The 18,722-nt window shown below is 35.8% G+C and overlaps 1 protein-coding gene across 3 annotated transcripts in view; it reads left to right on the forward strand.

The window, feature by feature from the left end:
- milt (trafficking kinesin-binding protein milt) overlaps positions 1–18,722 on the forward strand; it is a 137,251-nt gene that overhangs the window by 16,937 nt on the left and 101,592 nt on the right. For 2 of the 3 annotated variants that reach the window (XM_089635034.1, XM_089635031.1), the window contains one exon: positions 11,290–11,431. In XM_089635034.1, coding sequence (XP_089491160.1) covers positions 11,401–11,431 — 31 coding nt within the window. In that variant the 5' untranslated portion in view covers positions 11,290–11,400. Of the gene's footprint in view, positions 1–11,289; positions 11,432–13,181; positions 13,950–18,722 lie in introns of those variants that run through there. The other variant, XM_089635033.1, reaches the window with a different exon arrangement.

The following is an 18,722-nucleotide window of genomic DNA, read 5'->3' on the forward strand; positions in this document are numbered from 1 at the left end:
TTTATGTTTGGTATCTTGTACCGGAGTAAACCAATTTATTATACGTGAATGTCTGTTTTATGAACTTGCTCTAGCGCATGCGCTCTCGAAAATGTAAAAGCTGCAGGTTTCCTGTTTCTTGGTCAAATTGAGAATATTTACCTGCAATGTTACACTTTAATCACCCTTTCATTAATCATTAATTCTATAGTACCCACCTTCTAAAGGCAATCAACATTGTACTGGTGGCTTATGGTCTTTGTCAGTGGTGCGTAATATAATATATATATATATTTTTTTGCGTTACTTTGCAAAAAATACAATTGAACGGAAAACTCTTTTAAAAACTGTCTAACAAGTTTTTTGTGAGTTTGTATCGATGCTGTTTGACGAGTTAAGGATGAGGTGTTGAAGTAATTAAAAATTAGTAATTCTTTGAAATTAGAAATGAAAACTTTTTCGACTTTTTGACACAAAATCACAGTCATTTTGTCATATTGCTTGTTAGTTATTTTTTAGGTTATTTTCGTTTTTTTGTTGCCTCATTAACTTATAGTTCGTCCACACATAAAAATGTTATTGTCTTACCATTGACACAATATATGATATCGTTTTGATCTTCTTAATATATTTTGTAAATCTACAAGACTTTTCAACCATACCCATGACGCGTTATGGTATTTATCAACTTGCAGACATTCTCGGAATACACGATGAATCTTACTGCGATCGACCATGTCCTACTTTTCAAACATTAAATTTCACGATATTTTTATGCAGTAGTCTTCCTTGTGAATTTTTTGTTGATGATAATAAAGCTTTAATTAATATATTTGCCAATTAATATTCTGGCTATGATGTGTATGCAGTTATTAAACCTTAATCGTAACGATTTGTCATGAATAAATTCTAAATACATGTTTGCTTCATTGCACAGTTTCTAAGTGCATAAATATTCGTGATGTTCAAATGTTTACTGTTTGCTCGGTGTTAACATCTTGCAGCAGGTTATGCGAAATGCATTCACAAATAATAGTTATTTGCCTTTAAATATTAACATTTGGCTACAGTAGTCGGTAGTCTAGTACAATTAAACCATTAAAATACTCTCTCATAAAGCTTTTATTTCGTCATTCCCTGCTTGTTTACTATTCCAAAGCGCTTGCTTGGTTAATTCGGCATAGTTTTAATTAATGAATGGTGACGGTGGCGGTGACCTGTGGTCATTCCAACGTTGGGTCGTTTGTCACACGCGCCGCCCAGTCCAGGAATTTGTTTAAGTCTATATTAATATACCTCCCTCGCCAAGGGACAATAAAAGCAGAACGATTTCCGGCATGTGCGGAGAAGCAAACCTCCTGGTCGCGGGCGACGGCCATCTCATATCCACAAGACCCGCCAGCTTTCCATTTTCTTGCTCCTTTTTCTGTAGGTATGTCTATTAAAATGCAGTGGACGGAAATAGCCCTTGGGCGCGGAGCCGACTCGCAGTCACAGTCACACTATCCTATATTTCGCCCCAGAATGCAATCGATAGAGGGTAAAATGAGGCCACTTAGGTGAAATATCTTTCTCATATTTGGACGCGCTTTGCGGGGTGAATGGACCGTCGGAAGCTTTTGAAGTGGGATTATGGATCCCATAGCGGCGCGGCGCCAGGCCGGGGATTACGGAAGTGGCGAAGAACTCCCTCCCGCGCTCGGCGCAGCCAGACTCCGCGCTCCACTGTTACTTCTCTCTTTTGAACCTGCACCTTTTGTTATTTCCCCTGCTGCACATTTCGGTTTCGTCCAGCGGATGTTGTGTATCGTGTATTACGAACGTAGGTGGAGAGGATTCTCGCCTTTCCCATTTTCTTATCGTCATCTCGTGCATTGTTTTGTTTCGTTAATGGTGTTTCCGCGTATTTTCGTGATTTGTAATTAACTCAACCCATGTTGCATATAACAATAACTGTTGGTACTCTGTGTTCTAATTCACCGGTTCGGATAAAATTGTAATTATAAGGTGAGTTTGATTACTTTAGATAACTGTTATTTTTCCTCATTTTATTTCCTCAAAAACGCCTTGTAAAGCTAGAATTCTTTAAAACTATTTTATATTATCTTAAATTTAATATATTTAAGCTCTGGATTATATTATTATTTATTATAGGCAAAACAAAAATATAGATAATAGTAATACAGATAAAAATCATTAAACAAATTAAAAGGTTACACGTTATATGATATTGCGGAGTTATCGTAGGTACTGAAGATATTCCACAGGTTAAAACATATTTCTAATATTATTATGGAAATTTCATCACGTTGGTAGATGTTATCATAAATCTCTAACAATATTGAGTTTAAATAATTCATCGTGGATAGTATTTTGCTTCACCGATTTGTGACTTATTTTTCGTGGTTGATTTTTATTTTCGAAACCAATCAATCTCGTTGTTTCAATACTGAGAACGCTTTCTAGTTTTCGGATTTCTCCGTAAAATGCATACATAAGCCATACAACTGACAGCTTCGTTGTACTTTTCACTGCTCTTTCTCATAAACTTAGTAGGTACTTATCATTTGCTTTGTAATTTTTTTGATGTGACTACCGCACAATGCACAAGAGTTTCAGCTTTCCGGGGCCAGTGGAACTATGGCATCCCTAATTTGCGGTATATTGTAATACTGGAAGATGTAACATAATATATGAAGGGGGATGCTAGGATGTATCTGGCTCTTCAGATATGATTACTAAACCCATTTAAAGCCATTTTTAGTAACTTTTCGATTATCAATGTTGGTCTTTCACTGAGAGCATCAACCGTTCTGAAATGTATGTAGGTATACGTAATTAGCGGCATTGCCATATTGCTACTCATTAAATAATCACAATTTCATCGACGAACTGTATGTTGTATGCGCGGCATTGACCACATACGCAAAACTTCTAGACATTTACCTCGTCAGTTATCAGATTAGCATGTGTTCGGTGGCATTACGTCATCGACAGTAAATCCCTACTCTGAAATCTGAATGGTCAGCTGGCCGCTAAATCATGGCTCATAACTTCCTCAATAAACAAATGACATTTATAATATTAATAATAATAATAATAAGATATGTTATTTTTTCACATGATTTCGTATATTCTAGCTACGCGGAAACACTGGCCCATTGACGCAGGCTGTAAATAAGAATAGCCGACCGTTTTTACAAGTTTTTGGCAATCGCCATATGTATTTTTTCATGCACCTTCAACTAGTGCCGAATGTTTTTGAAATAAGCCTGATGTCACTGTTTAGATATTCTCCTTTCGCTGAGAATCTGTTATCATTTCTTTTGCAAAACATTCGCGTGTTCTAGTTTTCAGCTGTGTTGGTTTGGCCGTCACAGTTAATTGACTGAAATGACGTGCCTCCATTGAAATACCATAAACGTGATTGGCCTTGCCATGCTCAAAACCTGGTTACACCCATTCCCAAAAATCGCAAGTTTCATCGCTTCCCAATCATAGTGGGTACCCACTGATGTAATCTAACTAACTGACCAACCATCGCGCCGCTTCCCCGCAGAGGTAGGCAAGGAGGGTCCTGCCACGTCCACCCCACAACTCTATCTTGGCACACTCACTCCTTGCTTCATTCACATTCATACATCGTCACGCACATACCCAAGTACCTACCTACTCTTCTATTAATACGACTCTTGACATGATCCGACTCGAGTATTATCTAAACAGTTATTATAAAGTAGTTTATCGTCAATGGCTTGAGTATTTTTTTCATTTGAAAACCGCTTTAGAATCCCATCTGCAAGTAGCCAGTGGGACTTCGGCATTCCTCGTTTAAAAAGATACAGATTTTTCATAATATGTAATGTTAGTTGATGTATGTTGTACATAACTGACATATCAGTTGTTGGCTGAGTTGGCATCGCATCTGGGTTCCACCTAGACTTCGTGAGTTCAGTTCATCGGCTGGCTAAGTCCTCCATCACGACACAAGCAACATTCTCCACTTATTGTGGTAGATTTTCTAATATTATCAAGTATATTACAGAACAGTGAAATTACATCAATGAAAAATAATAGTTTTTTGTTGTATAGATTACTACACATATTAATTCAGTTTGCCTTATTTTGATTACTCACTTTCCTTCTGCCATGAACCCATCTGGTTTATTTTCTGTCTATGCCTGCCTCATGTGTCTCCTTCCTAAATTGAACGATACGTTTACTAAATCGTCGGAAACTGCTTCAAGGCGAATTCATCCAGTTCATGTTGAAACAATGTCGATAAAATCACGTCCAAAACAATCAGTATAATAGATTTTATCGTGATAAAGGTACCTAAACAATAGTGTCGGCATTGATTGAAATCTCTAAATACCTTATCTTAACCTTAAAGCTGCAAATCTGTCTGTTTGAAGCGGCGAAAACTCTAGAAATGTGAGTTCTGGCATCATGAAATCTTCACCGCTTTTTTGTGTCTGGAATTTATAGGTCGACGCAAAATCTAATAGTTGAAAATATTTACTTGTTTGAAAGATCAAAAAATCTCAAACTGGAAGTTCTGGTGTCGTAAATTGGTGTGGGTCAATGTAAAACTACAATGTCATTTATATCTTGAACTGTGGAGTTTTAAAATATGCATGTAATCTTCGAAATTAAAACAGCGCAAAGGACACACTGGGCCCACGTATGCAATGTATGTAGTACTACGTTCCCAGGTCGATGTGCACACTTGTCTTACTCATGCAATGCTATTTGAATCATAGTATCGCAATATTCAATGAATTTCACCTTATAAATCACTATCTGTTGGTTCTTCTTATTTAACAACATTGTGAGTAATAAATTTCAATAAACGTCAAAGGAAACATAACCTTAAACGTCAAATCAACTCGTTAGAAGGCCCTACGCTGTTCACATTTGGACGGCGAAGATCGGCGCTGCACGAAGAACATGGGAATGCGTCGGGTACAAGTGTATTTCTAAAGCATCTATTTCTTAGAGAATGTAGTGATTTTTAGTTGTCCAGATGTCTGATGTTAAGCGTTGCCTACGTTGCGTACGTGGCCCAGTGTGTCCTTACCTTTATTGTTTGTACAAATTGGTCGATAATAAAAAAATAGTTTGAAAATCTTACGGCGAAAACCGGGAAGTAAAACTGTGAAGTGATATATACCATGATGTAAATATGTTACGTATAACCTACTAATAAAGATTCCCACAATATTCAACAAAGATGAACAAAACGCTGCATTCCGGAACTAAAAAGTTGCATGTTCATAGAATAAATAAACTTCATAAAATAAAGGGAAATCGTATTATTTAGGTACGTTTGCGAGTTTCCGTCTTCACGGAACAATGAACTTGAAGAAGTCGTGAATTATTATTATTAGATGTTGTGTATTTATCCGAATAAATCTTTCTCTTGGTGGTGTTGTATACAAAATGTTTTATACCTAATTATTATGAATATATTTTCACAATTCATTCAGAGTGACGCCGTCCGACTTTTACGTCACATAGAATTTTATACGGTATGTGTGTAGAGTTAAAGTACAGGGGAATTCAGAACAAACATTCCCACCCCTTTAAAAATTATCGATGTGTTTTAATTAAATATAGCTTTATGCGTGTCTGAATATAATTAATATCTTTAACATGCGTTAAGATTGATCTGTTTAATCCGGAATTTTTTTGAAAGACTACATCATATTTAGATAACATTATTATTGGTCTCCTTCTCCAGCAAAAAGTCCGGACAGTGTTGCCAAGTTCGAAAAATCCGATCAGACAATTGATAATGCCGTCGTAAGGCGAAACAATTGTCACATGTAATAATTTAGTATATGTGTGTAAAATATACAAAAATAGCTGGAAATAAAATATAAGAATAAAATACTGGTTTTTCTATGGATGCAATCAGTTTTTTGTTTTGTGGATGATTTGTATACACGAAAATACAAAAACCGTTTGCATCCACGAAAAAAATAAAAATGTGAATGGTTGAGTTGTATGCAAACGGTTATTAGGTGTCCCATTTTTCCACAATTTGGAAAATTTGTTACAAAATTTGATTTAATCATCCATCTAGCAAACGTCACATTACACCGCGTTTTTCTACGTTTGATTTACCTTCAATAATAATGCGTTTAATTTCCCTTGAGTTAACCCTTTTTTAAAGTGATTTCATAATTTATACCAATATGTTTAAAAGTACAAGTTTGTTAGGAATGCGCCTGTACTTAAAAATGTTTTTATGGATACCGGTTTACGTACAACCTGTTTTGCTGGTTATTCTTGGCCTAGGACGGGTCATTATGAAATTGATAAACTCGTCATGTAATCCCAAAATATGTATTTAATCTACATAACTTACATTTTTTAGAGAGAGGCCAATAGCTGAAGATCAGCAAAAAGCGGTTTGGCCATAGACATATGAATATTAGTAGACCTGCCCTAAGTGATTAAAAGCGTATTATCCCCACTCCCCATACCGGTTCCATTGAAGCCGGCTGGGCTCGCGTATGGCCTCAAGTGAAATTTGAAAACGTGACGTCATCATTCTTGTGCGAACTATGGTCGAGGCATCATCGGTTCATTTTACGAAATAACACGGCAAAATGTTGACTTGTGATATGAAAACTTGTAAAAATAGATGTGAAAAAGAGAATAAACCCAATTGTCGTATTACATTCCATAAGTAAGCATTATTTTACTTTATTTTAAGCTTATTCACACCGTATTATATGGATCAGTTTTAGAAACATATACTATCACATCACAATGTAGCGATTCTCAAGTGTGCTCATCGTTGTTTACTGGGGTAAGTAAATTATGAAACATTTGTAAAAGTGTCTTAACTAAATACTCTGAAACTAACTACGACTCTGCAAACAGAAGAAATTTACTTTGCCGAATTTGGACTTCGCAAATTAGTTCATAACGTGGCGAGTAATTTGCGCTCCCATGTAAAAATGTCTATTCATTCAAAAGCAGATTTTACTTTTAAGAACTAAATGGTGATATTATAATGCGAGATGCCTATTTACTGTCAGATTGATTTATTGACGAATCACAGTCAGCTTAACCCCCTTCGTTCTTCAACAGTTGATTTTACCCCTCGCCATTATCTTCTCGTCTATTAATTCCTATGTCTGTGGGTTTGGCCGACTTCCTCGTGTGTTTGTTATTCCGAAGTGCGATTAACTTTAACTGCCGGTTGAACCTTACTATTTCCGTGGTTTCAACCGGGGCTTATGGGTTGACCACCATTTCTTCTGACCTAGTTAAAATTTCAAACACTCTTCTATAAATAACATATATTTTATTCGTTGACTGCTTTTCTATTTAAAACGCATTCAGATATGAAAATGAGAGTTTCATTGGAGCTTGAATCAATCGTAACGCTGTTTATAGAACCCAAAACCCATCACCAATGGTTCGCATTGCTATATGATCAAAGTTGATATGTCTCGGACAGTTTCACGCGAGGCCGCCAACGCAGGCTTCTGTTTCTTCCCAGTTGCAGAACTAAATTGACAATGCTGATGCCTCTCGTTAGACTTACCATGTTAATTAACTACATTGTAGGAAATGTGAATATTTAAATGTGAATTCTTATTTGTTTTTGGGGTGTTATGCCGTGTTGCGCTAACTCCTTCTTTAAGGTTTACTCCTTCTAACTCGGCGAAAGAAGGAGTTAGCGCAACACGGCATAACACCCCAAAAACAAATAACAAAAATACTTCTGGCCGTGAAAATCTTAAATCATATTCGAAGTATTATTATTTAACCTTTAACTGCGCGTGTAACTACGTGTAACCTTTTTTTGTTCTATATGTAACAGCCTTATATATTTATTACGCCAACCAAATTCTCTGTAATTATCTTTATCGCTTTTGAAATGCATTGGTTTTATACTGCTTTTGCAAAATAAATAAGCTTTGAATCATTGATTTGAATAAATTACTATCCTAAAGTTTTATGTTACCTACTAAACCTTTTGAAATAACAAAAAAAAACATTGTGATATAGCCAGCAATTGTGTTCATTTTGGAGTGACTTGCCCGATGGATCCCATTTGATAAAGCTTTTAAGGAATCTTGAGGAAAATGGTATGAGGTTTTGCTATGTAAAAAAAGTTTATGGCAAAATTACGTTTATATCAGAAATTGTTTAGTCAATAAACATTTAAACTTAATCTGTACAATTTCTGCCAGGAACCCGCGTACTAAGGAATTGTTTATTTTCTGGAAAGTGCGTAATAATATTTTCTTTTAGGAAGTCTGTGTAGTAAAATGTATTTTCCAAGATCGTAAAAATTAATCCGTGCCTTTTCTGTGAATATTATCGTCCAAGTTTTGAACTAAGATTATGTTTACTATCACATTTGCTTGATCATATCTTTTGGCGCATTCGCAAGTCTGTATTATAATAAACCATTTATTATATAATATGAATCGTTGTACCCCAGCCTTCTTGAAATAAAGCTTTCGTGTTGTGCCTGCATGTTACAGAACTGTGCTTTTCAACATTTTCTCAAATGGATAGTTGCAAGGCGGGACAAAGTTTTTATATTTTGTTTATATTTATTTTTGTTGTTTTTGTTTACTTATTTAATTTGTTACCCCTAGGAATGCAGGCATTGTTACGGTGGTCTTTCCACAAAAAAACATCAGCACATACAGATGATGTTTTTCTCTAAACAGCGGATTGTGTGTTTTTATTAAAATATTATCTATAACTGTGTGCATTATTTTAATTTAGGATAATAAATGATGTTCGTTTTAATTTATCAGTTTCGTTTTCGTTTCTTCTTCAGAACTTGTTTAAATTGATTGATCGTATTTCTCGCTAAGATGTCAAGTAGTTCAGATCGTATTTAAGGCGAAACACTTTTCGATTTGAAAATTTGATTGCTTGGATATATTTAGCCTTTGAAGTAATCGAGCATTTTCATAAGTCCAGAAAAAAATAATGTGTCGGTTCTATAAAAACTGATTTAATGTACATTTTCGGTTATGTTTTTATTGTGTGGCAAATTAAGTTCTTTAAAAATTGAAACATTTAAATTGTTGTGCTTGAACTTAGCAAATTAAAATAGAACACTCTTTTTGGTGATGTTTTTTTCTTGCATAAATCAAAATAAACAACGGGAATTCAAACCTTATCGCCATATACATAAGAAGTTTTTTTTAAATTTTAATTAAATTTAAAAGAAAATTAAATGGAGTTCTACGAATTAAACACAAAAACAATAAATACATAAAAAGTGTTATTGTTAGCGGCCCGATTCCAAATGTTACACGACGTTGTGCATTTCAATTGAAAAAATTTTTTTTTAGTAGTTTACATTTATATTTTTTATTGAGTATTTATTTATTTATTTGTATTCTACTCAAGCGAAGCGATAGGAAAACCTTCAATTTATCTAAAGTATATTTTTTGGTATTCATAATGTTCACCAATTCGTTATAAAGATTAATCAAAATAGTGATTTGGCATTAAGCTTCGCCTTAAGCAGAAAATCGATTTTTATTATTCTTTAAAATTGCTGAAAAGATTCATGATGCCTGCACTAATGTAACGATTGAGCGTTTATTCCTACACAGCTTTCTTATAAAATAACAACATCGTTTCTATCTTGCGTATCTATTTACTTATTACGAACCATGATTATACATCTCCTCTCATTCTAAGGGAAAAGTGACACTTTCTTAGTTATGTAACCGATATAATTTGTGCCAATTTTGTAAAACATAACGGTATCATAGAATAGTCTGAATTCTTGAAAAATCAGTTACAATTTTCAAAAAGAAAATTAAAATTATTTTCTGTTCAAAATATTATATATTAGGTAGTAGCCCAGTCAATGAAGGGAAAAAAAGACCGAATGTCGGAACTAATTCCCCGGAAGCTGATTATTTCACAGATGTTAGAAGACCTTTAGACATGTATTTTTACAAAAGTCCCCGACTTTCCCCTTTGTGCTTCCTTCCCCACCCCCTCTTGAATATATTTTTCAAAGCCTTTCGGAATATGCTTTATGGGAACTATGTCACCACCCGGTTGGGCGGCGTTGTGAGGCGGAAAATTGGGTAGGGGAAAATATTTATATTCCCCCCTCCCCTCCGAACTAAAACTGGTAAATAACAATAAAACTCTTCAATGTTAGATAAATTTGTTATAAAAATAAAGCAAACACATGAATTAATCATTACTTTCCTTAGGTTTTTGTAATTTCCCGCTGCGCCGCGAACCGCTGTGCGTTCGAGCCGCCGCGCGCCGTGCTCCTTATTAACAGCCTACGTACCTTATTATAAATTAAAACCCATCATTATTTACATTATTTTATAGCTAAAAATATTGTCTACGAGTTTTGTTCATGTATTTTTTTTCGTTAACAGGCTCAGAAAAAAGTTATATGCAAATATATTCTGAAATACTATTTTAAAAACTGATATTTTTCCTTTACTAATAAATTGTAGAGCTTGTATAGCTTTTCTCGCAAAAATGAACGAATACAATTTTTTAGAGTAACTAATTATAAACTAAACAAAAAATAAATTATCTGCTTTAATAAAACCATTAAGGAGATATTACCGTATTCCGAAAGGCTTTGAAAAATATATTCAAGAGGGGGTGGGGAAGGAAGCACAAGGGGGAAAGTCGGGGACTTTTGTAAAAATACATGTCTAAAGGTCTTCTAACATCTGTGAAAAATTCAGCTTCCGGGGAATTAGTTCCGACACAAAACCTTCATTGACTGGGCTATAGGTACTTTATCGATTGTTTGAATTATTCACACAATCAGTTCCTATTTTAAAGTGACAATTAAATTCAAAGAAAATTTGAGTTCATTCAACCAGAGTACAACCGAAATTAGGATTTTCTATTATTCACCGAACGGTGCTGCAATTCTTGAACCTAGATGTTTTCAAAATTAAATGTAATCATTAATACTCGTAGGTGATATGTAAGCAATACTTTTAGCTTTCTCCTCTTATAACTCGCCTGTAAATAGACTTGGGTATTTTAATCCATTAATTAATAATAAGACTCCCTTCTTGTATGCCGGGCGGTGGGAATGCAGTGTTCGAGTCGGTACACTATTGGAGACCTCATCTCACCGATGAGTAAGCGGCTTATTTTGGTGTGACAGAACAGGACCGAGCGCTAACTTGTTGGACCTGCCAGAACAACACTAACTTGCATGCAGTCGCTGTTATGTATCGATTGACTGAGATGTGTGAATGTCATTGTTTATAGATTGTTTGATTAGTGATGTTCACGCTGTGGTGTATCTTGTTCCAGGAAGGCGAGAGTGCGGCGCAGGCTGTCGCCCACAGCCTGGCCGGCAAGCTGGCCGCCCTGCAGGATGCGGGCTCTGCGCGCCCCGCCCGCCCCGCCTCGCTAGGCCGCCCCATGCTAACCAGAGAGGTCGCTACCATCACAGGTCAGTACCACCCACATCCCTTCAAATAAAGTGGGAATCTTAACGACGTAAGTGAAGAAGACGTGAACAAAAGGATTCGGCGCGCGGCCTGGTGTCTTGGACGGACCTACGGCCGAATTTGCCCTAGCAGCCGTAGAAAATTGATGTTTCCGCGGGGTTTATTTTAATTAATTCTGATATTCTTCTAGGGAAAAATATTTTTGTATGGGAAATTGATCTTTTTTACTTCTACCATCATATAGAATCACCTCCCGAAGTTAGCGCACTTTACACACGGACACCCTGTATAAATAACTTATATGCATGGGTATCGGTCTGAAAAAAGACAGTTTTGTATTTTTGAATTCTTCGGAATTAAATAAAATATGAGACCCCAGCAAACCCCCGTTATTAGTGTATTGTGTTGTCTTAACCCCTTGAGTCTTTTTGTGTCCTTTTGTACACATAACACCGACGCGACGGTTCTAGAGTAATTTATTGCGTAATTTACGGCACAATCTGACCCCGACTCATAAAAGTAGTTCTATCTCATTTCGTATCACAGTGAGATATATTATTTAAGCAGTGTTAGAAAATGAAAAATCACGCTTCGTATTGCATTAAAAAAATACCATAGAAACTTCCAAACAATATTTTCCAAAAAGTCATCGACCGCCATTGCTTTCCTGTAGCAAAAGATTTTTCAGAATTTGTGAATTTTTATGAATTATTTTTCTGTGAATATAAAAATAAGTGAAGTGGCAATAACTTTTATAATACGTTAATATAAATAAATGTGTTTTTAAGTTTCGTATTATGTTGTAGTTTTACAGTTTAAAAAGAAATAAACAATAGGTAAGCGAGTAAACAATCGTAAAAAATACCCCTATTCTTTAAAAATAAATATTTTTAATTACATAATAGGTTCGTTTTCATATAATGTCTTTGTTAATATTTTTAATTGCATAATATGTAAACATTTGAAAGAGTGATTTATCTGCAATAACAGTATAGCGAATAGTAGCGAATCTATTTGAAAAATAATGTCATACGGGAATATTTACAATAAATTATGAATCTGACAAAATCTTAAAAGACGTTGCTTTAAAAGTGGTTGCTTTGCTTATTCTTCCCTTCACACTGCTAAAGGCATGCCGCTGGTTGTAGCTTTCCCATTTTCAAGGAGAGAAGCTCTCAGCGGCAGAACCATAGGTGCTAGGTTGGAAAGGTTAGCGACATTAAAGGTCACCTGCGTTAGGGAGCTAGCTTATGAGCCATGTGATTGCCAGCAGCGCTGCTCGAAACTTTATTCAAAGCTTTATTCTACATTGTATGATATCTTAGTTTCATGTACTAATTTTTTAAGAATTTTTTTGTGTTTATCCTGCGATTTGAGAAGCTCTGCTCTTGAAGTAATATATACGTGAACGTGAAAGATCACAGTGAAAGTTAGAAAAAAAAAGAATAATTTTGAATTAATGAATAACATTGAGGATATATTTAACGCAACCTTGAGTTTTGGCAAGCATCCACCGTCTTTCCAATTTTCCCACAACCTTGCCGCTTGTTTAGCAATTAGAGGGGCAGATTTTCACCGCGATGGACAGTGTCTCGACAAAACGTTCGGTCGCCGAATCGGAGCGTAGTAAGTCCACTGTCTTTCGTTGGGGTACTATTTGGCACATGGAGAAAAGGAGGTTGATCACGCTGCGTGATTTTTGGCGCCGGTCCATTTCGTCCAAAACCTCTCAGCTGTTTATTTCTGGTCGGCTTACGAGCCGGTAGTGCGGCGGCTACTGGCTGGCTGCGTCCCCGGCTTTCCGATTTCACAGCGATTCTCTTCATTCAATATTTACTAGTGCCAGATATGGGATACCATATACGCCAGGAACGTAAAGGCTGAGATCGCTCTGTCCTATTTATCTTGGCGTCCTTCCGAGTTACGGTCTACCACCCAATACGAAGTTCTAAACGGTGTCGCTATTTAGTGCAAGTTTGAACTTTACGTCACGAGACTGTTAGATCACCGACCGATGCGTGAGTGCTTGTTATAATCTGCCATCTATATTAGATCTGCAGAGTGCGATAGTGTGTTTCCGCCTTCGATAATATTATTTTACCACTATCATATTGCAGTTAATAAACTGTGAAAATGAACCGTTGTTGATGAAAGTGTGCCTTTGTTGTAGTGAACTTTCTTCAGATCGCTTTATATGCCGCTCTCAGACACGGCGCCGTCTAATCCTTGGCCATTATTAATCGCCTGTCTGAAACAGCTGGTCCCTTGACAGTTCCCACGGTGGTTGCAGGCTGGCTGCAGTGCGGGGGGAGGCGTTGATCGCGAGTGCATTGTGTTGTGAGTGGTTATGGTGTGGTGTTGAGACTCGGCGAGTCTAGGTGTCTCACGGAGCCGGGGGCGGTAGGATGAACGCTTCGGGGGCGGGGGCGGCAGTGGCTGGTAGGGGGCGCTCGCGCCTGCGCAAGCAGTCCTCGCAAGAAGTACAGGACAAGCACAAGATCCTTTGCAACTGGCAGGACGGTAATATCATTGCACTTACTCAACTATAAACTATTCTAAATCCTTGTGTCGATTTCGTGCCAATATCAAATACAGATACCAAAACCAAGTCATACGAAAATCAAATTTTATTTATCTCAGGTGCATGAATTTAAATAAAGAAACTTGTATTCGAAAATAACATTCTTACGTTTGAAAGCAGCTCTTCTAATATCTTCAAGTTTATTGCAAAAATTTCTCTTGTTATATTTTTAATAAATATATCATCCGTCGTGGGTTAATATTATTGTGTAATACAATGCATGGTTGGTTTAGAAAAGACGCAATACGCAATATAATGTTTATGGGGAGTACTAGAGATGACATTGTTCTCCAGCATAATTTGTTTACTGCAACTGGGAAATATGTTAATTTTATATGGGTGACTCAATCATACTATTGGAATTTTCTTATAGAGAGGCGTCGCGCAAACCATATTTTGTCATCGTGGTTATTATTATGAACACTTCTTAAATTATAGCTCTGTTTTTATCTCTTTCTGTTAGTTAGATTAACATTGTGATTTATTTTCTTATAACTAAGTAGTAAAAATGTCGGTGAAAAGATAAGAATAATTGCATTTACACAAAAGTTGAACAAAATCGTTTTTATTATCTACCTGTTCTGTATAGTACAGATTTGATGACGGGCACTTGCACTACCGGCCTCCACGGAGAAAACTTACTGATATAGAGTAGGTACTAATAATTTATTAAGAATCTGGTCGAATTATTTGTTTTCCTGTTAAAACCGGGACTGCAGGCATTTAACGAATGAATTGACAGAGTTCCTAACAAAGTATCAGTTCAAATTTTATGAGGACGGCCGAACACGTGTTCATACAAATAATATTGATATTGACATACTGACATTGTCGCATTCTGTCATGATATTTATTAGCAAACGTCTGTTCTTGATATATTCTGAATTGGCATGCAATCACTTTTTTAACAGGATCATTTTTCTCCGTGTATCAGCGATAGGTGTCCATTAGGACTGAACAAAATGTTTTTACTAAAGTTAGGTCTCCAGCGACCAAATGTTTTCAGAACATCGAACAAAAACAAAAATTTTGGGTTCTTGTTTTTGTTCGTTTTTTGTTTTCCATCGGCCACGGAAAACAAAAACATTGTGACCTGCCCAAATGTTTCATCTTCACTCAAACATTTGGTTCAGTGTTTTATCGAATAATATTGTCGCTGAAGACGCGGCTTAACGCAAATAGCAATGTTGTTTATTTATATACTGACAGATTAAATCATTTGCTACGGTTTTCGCATCTAGGCCTGGCAGGCGACTTTTCTAGTACTTATCTCAATGTGTGTTGCACCTAGCTACGCGGTCACCATTAGAGCTTCGCCTTTTTTCTGCGGACACTATTATTTGCCTGTGTTGTGATTTTATGTTAAGTTTGCTATATCTTATCTAATTGATTTTACAGCTCGTTTGTGAAGAGCATACGAATAAATCAAAACATTGTTTTTTTGTCGTGGTATGCGGAAAGTATACCTACACTGTGTACTACAAAACAGTTAAATATGCGAGCTCTTCTGCACGACAGCAAGAATTTTCGATTTGTCTTTAAGGCGATGCACTACGTCGTGTAATATTTATAATTGAGCCGCTATCAATAACAACCCTTAGGTAGATGGCGATAAGGTTTAAATTCCCGCTTAACACCATCCGCCTGTTTTGATTTATGCAAGAAAAAAACATGGCCAAAAAGCGCCTTTTATTTTATTTTGTGGATGTTCAGGCATAAATTTTTTTTTTCGATCATTTTATAAATAACTTAATTTGCCACATTATACAATAAAATCATAACCGAAAATTGGTTCGTAAGTAGGAGATTTTGAACTTTAAAGCAGTTTTCATAGGCCTTATACATTATTTTTTTCTGGGCTTATAAAAAGACTTATCTAAAAAATACTCGATTATTTCAAATGCCAAGATACTTTAATTAAATACTCGCATTATTTAATTAAAGCATCTGAAACATTTCTAGGCGACCAAATTTTCAAACCAAACACATGATTTTGCATTACTACGTATGGCATCGCCTTAATACATAATTATTGATGAGTATATTTAAATTAATAAATGCTAATCGCATTTTTCCGCAAATGCAGAAGCAGAATATAGCTCTATTTTGAAACACTTAAAAAATCCACTCGGCGAGTGAATCTGGTAAAATAAATTGAAGCTATCGGTGCTATCTTTAAATCACCCACGGAGTCCCACGCAGCATTGTTGGTTCAGATACCTATTTTTAATCGTTCATTCATCTCTATTATTTATTCTACATTTTCGTACCCGTCCTCGCGAATTACTTTCACGCTTTGATATATCTCTGAAACTGCCCAACTTTCCACAGCAAAAAATGCTACTTTTTTGTTGTTAAATCGCGGTTTCTAATTTTAATTAAAAAGTAAATTTTAACGCGAAGATGGTATGTCCTTCACCGATTTCGCAGAATCTACATGATTTAGAAATTTATCGCAACTGAACCGCACATGCAGTGGTTAAAATTTAATTTGGTAGATAATTAAATTAACTTATATTTATGTTTGTAACTTTGGCTATTAAAGCTCGAAGTGATTGTATTGGTAGTGTATCTAACCATCTAAAATCGTAACGTCAGCATCTAAACTTCCCATCTAGTTAAAACTTTCTAACTAAAGTAATATTGTTGCCAGGATAATTACAATATATTTCGTTTTGTCTTACTGCCTTTCATCAGTCCAATGAACATAAGATGTGTAGGTTTCGTAACAAATTAACTGTAACATAATGGATCTAAACCTGTCAATTTTGGATGGGACACCGGTGTCCTCCATGCATGTCTTCCTGATGGAAATTTTTTTCGAAGCGAAAATCGAAAGCGATTTTAATCCTTGTGTACCAAAGAACTGTATGAAGAACAAGTCGATAATCGCTTACGCTAAATATTACTTTAGAAAATACTTTTTATTTGATGTATGCAGCTTCTCTGACATTGTCATTCAGTGTCATTTTTTTCCTCAAGGTCGCAGACGTCACTACAGTCAACTTGTTAAATCGGGAATACACTAAAGTTTATTTTATGCCGGCCGTTTGTTGTCCATCGCGTTTGTTGGCTGCATTAATTCTATTATTTCGAATTGCGTGAACCAAATTTCACAATATAAATATGAAATCTACGTGATAAAACATTAGCATTTGTCGTGATGTTGATATTAAAAAATAGGAAAAGGGGTAATAAATTATATCCAAAATGGAAAAGAGCCAAAAGTTTTCGTTGTTTGCAGAGCTACATTAAATAACGCAATTTCAAAATGTCTACGATTTCTCATGTTCCCTTCATTCGTTCATGTAATATTTATTCTGCAATTTTTTGAACTAATGGATGTTTGTCTTTTCCCATCCAAGGGAGTTCTTGTGAGGGGTCATACAAACAAAACCTCGGTGCGTTGTTTTCAGACGCTGAACGCACCAAAAGCACACAAATGAGCTTACGCAATCGATAAATTCTCACTCGCCGATGGTGTTACGATATTTATGGTAATGTTCTTGCAATTTGTAGGTAATGCTGCTTTTAATGCTTTCAGTATTATATTTCCCTTAATTTAATCCGCTTGTCGGGAGTTAAAAAAATCAAACGTTTCTGTGGCAAAACCATAGACATATGAATATTAGTAGACCTGCCCTAAGTGATTAAAAGCGTATTATCCCCACTCCCCATACCGGTTCCATTGGAGCCGGCTGTGCTCGCGTATGGCCTCAAGTGAAATTTGAAAACGTGACGTCATCATTCTTGTGCGAACTATGGTCGAGGCATCATCGGTTCATTTTACGAAATAACACGGCAAAATGTTGACTTGTGCTATGAAAACTTGTAAAAATAGATGTGAAAAAGAGAATAAACCCAATTGTCGTATTACATTCCATATATAAGCATTATTTTACTTTATTTTAAGCATATTCACATCGTATAATATGGATCAGTTGTAGAAACATAATATACTATCACATCGAGAAACGTCTGGACGCGAAACACAAAGCTGGTTGGTTGCTGGGAAGTAAATTATGAACATTTATAAAAGTGTCTTAACTAAATACTTAAACGAAATATTCGACTCTGAAAATAGAACCGAATTTTTTTGCCGAATTTGGACTTCGCAAATTTGTTCATAACGTGGCGAGTAATTTGCGCTCCCATGTAAAAATGTCTATTCATTCAAAAGCAGATTTTACTTTTAAGAAGTAAATGGTGATATTATAATGCGAGATGCCTATTTACTGTCAGATTGATTTATTGACGAATCACAGTCAGCTTCACCCCCTTCGTTCTTCAACAGTTGATTTTACCCCTCGCCATTATCTTCTCGTCTATTAATTCCTACGTTTGTGGGCAAAACTGTGTTTTCACAATGTCGGTCGGTTCAGTGATAAATTATGCATTCCGACAATATAATGGCTAACTCGCAATGATAATATTGTGCTGTCGAACTTGCAGCACGGAAACAGCCGGCATGTATTTACTTAGTTGAATTAATCAAAATGTGTATATGAGAAAGCTTCGAGATGTATGCCAGTGCCTATAAATCTAAAACGTATACATTGATTACCTTTTGAATTTTTCGACTGTCACAGGGTTCTGCTTTTTTCCAGGACAAAACGCGTTATTGTTCTCGATATTGTTTAGGAATTAAAAATATTTATTTTAAAGTAAACTTTATTAGTAATTTTTTACCGGCTTCGTGTGAACACAAAATT

Source organism: Hesperophylax consimilis, chromosome 8, assembly GCF_061612785.1.
Source record: "Hesperophylax consimilis isolate HC1 chromosome 8, BYU_Hcon_1.0, whole genome shotgun sequence".
In the NCBI taxonomy this organism is placed as follows: domain Eukaryota; kingdom Metazoa; phylum Arthropoda; class Insecta; order Trichoptera; family Limnephilidae; genus Hesperophylax; species Hesperophylax consimilis.